Genomic DNA, 8,934 nt, shown 5'->3' with positions numbered 1-8,934 from the left:
CTCACACACAACCAATACAAACCTTTACAAACACAACCAGCACAGACTGACACACAACTGGACTCTCTCACCCACATTCAGCACAACCTTTGACACAACCAAACACACACACAGACTCAACCCAACCCCCAGTTCACACATACAATCAGCACAAACCTTGACACACAGGCACACATGCTGTCTCTCACACACACACCCAACACAACCCTCAACAGCCACCCACCAACTCTCTCTCACACAACCCCTGACACACACAACTCACACACGTGCACAATCCTCGACACACAGCCCAACTCGCTCACACACACTCAACACAACCCTTGACACCTTCCCCCCACCAACTCTCACACAATCAGCACAAACCATGATGCACATACTGGCATTAGCGCATACACACACACACACAACCCAGCGTCCAGGCCAGCCTGCAATCAACAAGACACTCACACAAACGCAAGGCACCCATCCCGTGTGACACCCATCTCTTAGTGTACCCCCCTCTGCCGGAGGGGGGTACCCAAGAACTTAGCCCATGAAGGCATCAGCTGCTCTGAGGACACACACACACACACACACTTACAGCTTCCCTCTGTGCTTAATTTGTAATGAAAGAGGTGCCAGGGCTAGGAACTGCAAGCCCAGAGGTGCCGGGGCTCAGCCCTGACCCAAGTTAAGCATTGCCCACCATCCCTCCCCTCTGCAGCGGCTCATGCCCCCCCCCCCCGAACGCGCCCATCCACACCCGGCTTCCCTTGAGGAAGGCGCCCAAGTGGGGGCCACACCGTAACTGGCACAGGTGGCAAATGGGGTGGAGTGGTGCCTTGGCACGGGGGCTCGCTCTTACCTCGATCCGCCGGTAGAAAAAAAGCTCCCGTTTACAAAACCCCAAGTGCCTTTACTTCTGCTTGGAAAAAAATCGCAGCTGCGGATGCAAAAAAGATTTAAAAAAAAATGGAGGAGGGGGGGATGAAAGAGCCGGTGCCCAGCACCCCCAATTCGTGCCCGGCGCCCCCTCGTCTAGCCCCGGCTTGGACAGAGGCCAGTGCCTCACCCCTCCCACCCCTCTTTTTCCCTACAAAAAAAAATCTTTCCGCACTTTCTATTAACCCCCCCCCCCAAAATTCTTGGCTGGGGAGGGGAAGCCAGCGGGTGAATTAGACAGTCTGCTGGGGCTATGCCATTGGCTGGCCAGCCTTGGGATGGGGAGGGGGGAGAGGATTTCCATTGGTGGAGGCTGCCCAATGGGTGGGTAATTACAACCCCCCCCCCCCGAGCTCTTTTTTCCCAATCCCTGGAAATCCCCCCCTCTGCTCTGCTCTCTGCTCCCCCCACCCTGGGAAGCGGGTGTGTGTGGGGGGAAAGGTTTCATTAACAAAAAGGGTGAACTCCCAGCTTCTGATTGGCTGAGGAGCAGGATGCAGGAGCACCTGATTGGCTGAAGTGGGTTGTCCGTCTCCATCCTTTTTGCAGCGTTCGGTTGGGAAGGGGAGGCTGGGGGGCTGGTGGCTGGTTTAGCTTAAAGGGGTGGGGTGGATTGGGGGGAGGGGGAAGAGAGAGAAGGAGACTCTGAGGGGGTGTCAATAGATTGAGAGAGAAGCAAGCAAGTAAATGGGGGTGAAGAGACAGCAAGCAAGCCGCCCATGACCCTGTAACTTTTGGGGTGTCTCACTAACTCCCCTCCCAAGGCCCCCATGGGACGCCTCATCCACAGGGATGGCTCCTCCTCACAAATTAACCCTGGGCCCACGATTAAAGAAAAAGAAGCTGAGTCGCAGAGTGCAGAGAAGGGGCTAGACAGACCCCCTGAGCCGCAGCCGAGTGGAAAGGCGGGACAAGCGTGGTGGGGAGGGGGCTGGAACTCGGGGGAGCTTGTCAAACTCACGCCCTAGCTATTTTGGGGAGATGTTGAGTTTGGCCGACGAAGGCATGACATTTTGATGAAAAAAAAACCCCTAAAAACCCTAGACTGCTAGAAAATGATCCTGGCCCATGCTCCGTGGACTAAAAACTGGCTAACTGATAGATCTCAGAATATAGCTGCAAATAGGGAATTGTCATGCAGTGGGTCTGTTTCCCGAGGTGGGGGGTCCCTCGGGGCTCAGTCCTGGGCCCTCTGCTGTTCAACATTTTTATCAACGGCCTGGAAGAAAACGTACGCTCACCACAGATGAGTTTTGTACGACGACTGGGGGAAGTAACCAATGCAGCGGGTGGGTCGGCGATTCAGAGCAACCGGGCGCAAGCAAACAATGGGCGTTTTAATACAGGAAAAGGCCAACACGTCCACCTAGGAGCAAAGGACGTCGGCCACGCTTACAGGCTGGGGGACTCTCTCCTGGGCAGGAGCGACTCTGAGAAACGTTGGGACACCAATCAGCTGACCCTGAGCTCCCCGGGCAATGCTGAGGCCGGAGGGCTAACATGATCCTGGGATGCGCAAACAGGGGCATCTCGAGTCAGTGCAGAGAGGCTATTGGGCCTCTGGATTTAGCCCGGATGTGCCCAGTTCTGGCGCCAACCGTGCAAGAAAGACGGCGATAAATTGGAGCAGGTTCACAGAAGAGCTATGAGAACGACTGGAGCAATGGACTTCAGGAGCCCAAGCTAGAAAAGGTTAAGGGGTGACTCGATCTCAGTCTTCACGGGGAACAAATAGTGAATAATGGGCTCTTCGTTTAGCAGAATCGGAGTTGAAGCTAGGCCAACTCTGCCTGGAAATCAGGTGCAAATTTTGAGTCATGCAAGTAATTCACCATGGGGACACTTTCCCAAGGACTGCGGTGGATTCTCCAGCCCCGGCCATTTTTAAATCAAGATTGGCTGCTTTTCTAACCGCTCTGCGCTGGGAATTATTCAGGGCTGATCTCTGGTGTGGACAATCCAGGGGGTCAGACGGGATAGTCACAAGGGGTCCCTTGTGAAGAAGAAACTGAGGCACAGAGAAAGGAAGGAACTTGCCCAAGGTCACCCAAAGGAGAAGTGAGAATAAAATCCAATGTCCGGAGTGGCAGCCCAGGGCTCTTCCCGCTAGCCCACACTGCCTGTAGCCCAAGAAGAACCCGACTTCTTAGGTGCACCCCAGAGGTGGACGCATTTACGGCACAATTTTGACAGCAAAAGAAACACCATGGAAACACGAAAAAGGACTTGAATGGGGATCCCCAGCAGGCCACCGAGTCCCCCAGGAGTTCTTCCTGCTAGCAGGATAACAACCTACTATTGCTACCCGCACACAGAGCCGGTCCTTGCCCTGTTTTCAGGGCTGGAGACCCCAGGTCCAAATTCCCCAGGGCCGTGAGATGCTGTAGCCAGAGGGGCTGAGGATAGAAAGGGATTGGAGGGCAAGCTGGAGAGGGGGTGGGAAATCAGAACTGGGGGGGCACTAGGGGTTCAAGAAAGGTGGGATCTAGATCTCAGCTCCAGCCAGGCCCCTTACACCCCCTGCAGCCCCCCACAACTCATACCAGGCCCCTTCCCTGCCCCAACGGGCCCTTGTTCACCTCCCACACGGCCAGCTGGGAGGCACGGACCCCCTTCTATTACTGAGCCCAGCTATGCAGCATCTCCCCACCTCTCCCCCAGCTGCTCCCTGTCCTCGCCTCTCTACCCATCCCCAGGCCTGGCACCGGCGCCTCTGGGTTTGCTTCACTCCCAGCTGGCACCGGGCATCTGGCTGTGTCGGCGTTTGGAAACGGGACATACTGCTGGCTTGCCCGGTGAGGTGACAGCATCCGGGGGTGGGGGATGGAGGGATGCACTCCCTAGCCCCAGGCTGGGGAAGACAGGGTGCTGGGGGGGACAGGATCTGGTTCCCCCCCAATCCAGCAGCCCCCCCCCAATGCCAGCACTGACCCAGGCTTCCCTCCATGTAGCTCTGCAGGCCGCTGTGCCCGCCAGGCCTGGATAACCTTTACAGCCCAGCCTGCGCCGCCCGCGCCAGCCCCTGAGGCTGCATTGGCATAAGCAGGCCAGGGGACGCACTTCATGCCAGCGACACTGTTAACCCTCTGAGAGATCAGCTTCACCAGGGCAACGGAACTGGATTCCCCATGGGTGGGAATGCACAGCAGGCTGGTTAGTCTGCATTAGAAGCTCCTGCTTAATTCGGTTCAGGATTTGTCTACATGGGGACACTTGGGAAGGTTAATCCGGATCAACTCCATCTCTGCATTCAAAGTGGATTTGTTAAACCTTATTAAGCTCCTGCATGAATGTGCCCACTCCAAACTCAGGTGCCCTGATTTCGCTTTAGTTTCATGCAGTGAAACTGAACTAAACCTGTCCCCACAGGGTAAAATGCGGTTTAACTCATCCACTTTCAGAATTAATTTGGATTAACTGTCCTGAGGGACTCCCTTATAGACAAACTATTAACCCTTTATCACCTTTTTAAATGACTTAGTTGAGCCATTTTAAATCCATGGGCGGATGCATGTTCAGAATTAAAATGTCCTGAATCTGATTTAGTTTAATTCACTTTCAAAGGGAAGTGAAAAGAGGTGGCTGCAATGTGGTGCCAGGCAAGGGGTCCCTCTATAACCAGGCCAATGCCCCACCCCAGGGGTGGTGTCCCGGCCCCAGGCGAGGGGACCTTGTATATCCAGCCCCCACACCCAACCCCAGAGGGGCCATGTCCCGGCCCTGGACAAGGGGTCCCCATATACCCATCCCCGTGCCCCACCCCAGAGGGGCTGCATCCAGGTGGTGGGGTGCCTGGGCTGCTCTTTGAGGCTGGGATGCTGGGGGGGGGGGGGAGAAGGAGGAGAGGCTGTTGCTGGAATCAGCAAAATGTGGCAATTTGCTCAATTAACCGATGTTCCCGGCGTGGAACATAATCCCGTTGCCATGGAGACAGCAGCGCCACGGTAACCGCCTGGGTCTTTGTTCCAGGCCTGCCCCTGTTGGAGGCTGGAACTAAGAGCAATAGGCGTGGGGGGGGGACGCTGGGGGGGGGTTGAGCACGGCTGCCCCCCCCCCGAGAGGGGAACGTGGGAGGGGGGTTGGAGGGGTGGGAACTGGGGGCTGATGGGGTGAGGGAAACACTGTCTGGGAACAGAAGCGCGCTAGGACTGTGGGGCCGCAGGTTGCTGGGGGGCACGAGGCTTCGAGGGTCGCTCGACAGCAGAGAGATGAACAAGCAAAAGCACACGCCCGCCCGGAGGGGGCAGCACAACTGACACCCCCACAGACACCAGCAGGGGGCAGCACTTCACACACACAGTGCCAGCTGATCGCTGTACTGAAGGGTTTATTCCAGCCCTGCCCTGCCTCCAAGTGCTGGGGTCGGGGAGTGGGGGGCGGGGGGGAGAGTCTGGGGGCCGCAGGGTTAGCTGAAGCCGGGGCTCTGTCCCGGGAACAGGGAGAGGAGGCCACTGTCCGGGGCCGGGTCCTTAATGAGCTTCTGGATCTGGAAAGATAGAACAGAGCATGAGATGACAGACTGACGGATGGGCCCCACGCCCCACCTTGGCTCTGGGGCTGCCGGCTCCCGCCTGGCCCCAGGGCAGGGACTGGCTGGCTCAAGGGGGCAGGGAATGGGGCATGGGGCCTGTCCCCTCTAGAGGACGCTGGCTGCCATCCAGCCCCAGGGCAGGGACTAGCTGGGCGGCAGGTTGGGGGGCGGGGTACCTGTCGGAAGCGGGGGTGGGCGGCGTCTCTGACCAGCTGCAGGATCAGCCCCTCGCTGGTGGTGATGAAGGCACCGCTCTGCCGCAGGCGGGACAGGGCTGCCAGCCGGTCCACTTGGCTGGGGAAGAGAGACATCAAGGTGGCCATGGGTGGGGGACAGGGATCCCCCTGCCCTCCAGTGCCCCCCCACAGCCACACTGCCCCCCCACCCCTCTGTTGGGAACCCCTCCCAGCCAAGGTCCCCCACAACTCCCCCCAGTCCTGCCTGCTGGGAACCCCTCCCCACACCCTCAGTTCCTGTCCCAGCCAGGACCCCTGTCTGCCCCCATCCCAGCCCCACAGCCTGACCTTCTGGAGGAGCACGCGTCAGCCACCACGTGAACATCCAGCCCCCGCTCCAGGGCATCGAGTGCTGTGCTCTGGGGAGAGAGAGATGGGTCAGAGCCCTGGGCCAGGCCAGCTCGGACCCCGCCTCCCCTTCCCCATCACAGCTATGGCCCAGCCAGCCTGGACCCCCCACCCTCACAACCCTGGCCCAGCCAGCCTGGCCCCGCCGTCCCCATCACAGCCATGGCCCAGCCAGCCTTGTACCCCCCCTCCCCTCTCCTCCCCCATCACAACCCTGGCCCAGCCAGCCTTGCACCCCCAACACCAGGCACTGACCCAGACTCCTGGGTCCCATCCCCAGTGGGTTGCTTCCCTCAAGGGCACTGACCCAAACTCCTGGCTCCCCTCCCAACCCCCCCCCGCCCCCGGGTACCATGATGCAGGCCTGGGTCTCAATGCCGCACAGGAGCACAGAGCGCAGGTGGGGCAGTGCCCCCAACTCCTGCTCCACCTCCGGGACCAGCATGCTGAAGCAGGTTTTGGGGAACTTCCTCAGCCCCTCGGCCCCCAGCTCGGGCACCGTAGGGCCCAGCCCCTGGGGGTACTGCTCCGTCACCACCACCGGGATCTCCAGCAGCTGCGCCACCTGGGGAGTGCGGGGGGGGGCTGGTTAGAGTGTGGGGGGCTGGAAGCCAGGGTTCCTGGGTTCACTCCCTGGCTCTGGGAGGGGAGTCCGGTCTAGCGGTTAGAGATAAGCTCCATGGGGCAGGTCCCAACACCTCCTAGACCCACCCCCCGGGGCAGGTCCTGACCGGGGCAGGATAAAATGAAACAACATGGAATTCCCACCAACCCTCCCCTAACTGTTATAAAGAATAGAAAGTATTTCACAGGGTGCGAATTACCATCAATCCTCCACGGTTAGGCCGCCATCCAGTGGCCAGCGTCTGCAACTGCAGCTGCCTAATAGTCCTGGCCCTTTCTGTCCTGTTTTCAGCAGACACCCGGAACGCGCAACCTGCCCCCACCCCCGGGGACATGAGCTGTCTCCTTGAGCCTCCCGGACATCACATTTCCAAGGGCTGGTTATTCAGGGCCCCCTCACCCGGTGCTGAGATGCAGCCACCCCTGGGGTGGGATGTGGCAACTTTCTGACAGCTGCATAAAACAATGGGCCAATGGGACAGCATCCCTTAGTTGTGCACTGGGGCCAGCCCTGACTGCCAGGGTCCCGCACCCTCTTCTGAAGCCCCCCAAAGCCCAGCACCGCCTCAGGGCATTTCACCTGCAACATGCGCGCTGCCACGGCCACAATCTGGGGGAAGTGGGCTATGTTGGGCCGGAACTTCTCCTGCATGTCACACAGGAAGAGGATGCTGGTTTTGGGAACCACCTTCCCGAGCCGGGCCAGAGCCATCTCTGCCCCTGCAGCCAGAAGAGGAGAGGATGGGACCAGATGGGGAGCTGATGCCCCCTGAACGGGAAAGGCCCCGGGCCCCATTCCCCGACCCCCTGAGCCAGCCAGTCCTGCCCTGGGGCCAGGTGGGAGCCGGCGCCCCCTAGAGGGGACAGGCCCCACGCCCCCGCCCCCCCGGGACTCTGATCTCTTTGGGCTCAGCAGCTCTGCGGTTCCGGGGCCGGGGCCGGAGCCGGGCTGGTGAGTCAGTAAGAGAATTGCTTGTGCTCCGGTTAAGCGGGGGGGGGGCAGCCTGAGCCCCCCCAGCCCGCCTGGCCCGTGGGGCGCCCCTGGCTGCCCTGCCCTGCGCCCCGGTTACCCGGCGTCCCCTGACCAGCCCATGCCCCGCGGGGTGGGTCCCTGGGCAGCTCTGCCCGCCAGCTGCCAACCCCTCCCCCCCGCCTGGGGCTGCCTGACCCCCAGCCCCCTTTATCCCCCGCACCCTCTGCCCCACTCACCTCTACGCTTCCCCTAGAACACCCCCGCCCCAGCCAATCAGCACATGCTTCCCAGGGCCCCTAATCTCTAAACCCGCCCTCGACCAATCAGAGACGCCCAAGCAGGGTTGGCCACGCCCCTAACACCTCCCTCCCCCCCGACTCCCAACCAATGGGAGCGCGCTGAGAGCTGTCCCGGCTGGCCTGACGGAACGTGCCAAAGACCACCACCCCCTCCAGCCCCTCCACCCAATCAGGGAAGGGAAGGGAGATGATGTACACAGAGGCTGGCCTGACAAAACGCTCCAAAGACCACGCCCCTTCCCTTTGCCCCCCAATCAGAAAGGAGAGGGAGGGAACGACGTAAAAATAAGACGCGCCCCGAGGAAGGCTTCAAAGACCACGCCCCCGTGAGCTCCCATCCAATCACGGAGGGGAGAGAGGAAGGAGGGCGGGTACAACGTTCCAAAGACTATGCCCCACCCAATCAGGGAGTGGATGACGTAGGAGGTGGCCTCTGAAGGTGTGGGTCGGGGGCAGGGGGTTGGGGTTCCCCAATGAGTGGGTGATGTTAGGGGCGTGGGGCAGCTCCATGGAGGTATCCCAAGGGGCCCCCCAGCACCTGTCACTTTTAGGGAGGTGGGGGGGTGCCTCCATTCTCAGCTGCCTGCACCCCTTGATTTTGGGGAGCCCCATCAAAACTGAACTTCTGGGCTGCCGCCCCTAGAGTCCCTACGTGACTATCCCTGGCTGTGGGACCGCGGGGGCACGGGTGCTGGGACCCCCCTTCCCAAGCCCCCCATGGTCAAGTGCAGCTGGGGAAACTGAGGCAGGCTGGGGGCAGAGCTGGGCACAGATCCCAGCCCGCTGGGGTCCCTGCGCTGTCCCACACACCCAATAAGCCGCCTGAACCAGGTTTGAGAGCCCGAGTGGATGGGGGGCAGGGGATCAATTTGGCAGCCCGGAACCACAGGAGCTGGAGGGAAGGTACCCCTGGAGCTGGGCTGGGGGGTACGGAGGTGTTGGGAAAAGCTAGGCAGTGGTGCCAAGTGGGTAAATCACCACCCAGCAGACCCGGGGCTTATT

The 8,934-nt window shown here is 60.2% G+C and overlaps 1 protein-coding gene across 2 annotated transcripts; it reads right to left on the bottom strand.

The window, feature by feature from the left end:
- Positions 1-4,962: 4,962 nt before the first annotated feature.
- On the bottom strand, positions 4,963-7,908 carry LOC123350312 (isochorismatase domain-containing protein 2-like). 2 transcript variants are annotated; one of them, XM_044988825.1, is made up of 6 exons: positions 7,870-7,908; positions 7,241-7,380; positions 6,389-6,601; positions 5,977-6,047; positions 5,629-5,746; positions 4,964-5,407 (listed from the first exon to the last, which is right to left on the bottom strand). In XM_044988825.1, exons 2-6 carry the CDS (start codon positions 7,370-7,372, stop codon positions 5,327-5,329), a joined length of 615 nt encoding a protein of 204 aa, XP_044844760.1. In that variant the 5' UTR covers positions 7,373-7,380; positions 7,870-7,908; the 3' UTR covers positions 4,964-5,326. The 2 variants fall into 2 exon arrangements, with proteins under 2 accessions (XP_044844761.1, XP_044844760.1); XM_044988826.1 differs by lacking the exon at positions 7,870-7,908 and having other exon boundaries at positions 4,963-5,407.
- Between the last annotated feature and the right edge of the window lie 1,026 nt (positions 7,909-8,934).

Source organism: Mauremys mutica, chromosome 15, assembly GCF_020497125.1.
Source record: "Mauremys mutica isolate MM-2020 ecotype Southern chromosome 15, ASM2049712v1, whole genome shotgun sequence".
NCBI lineage: Eukaryota > Metazoa > Chordata > Testudines > Geoemydidae > Mauremys > Mauremys mutica.
This window is presented reverse-complemented; position numbering and strand designations above follow the sequence as displayed.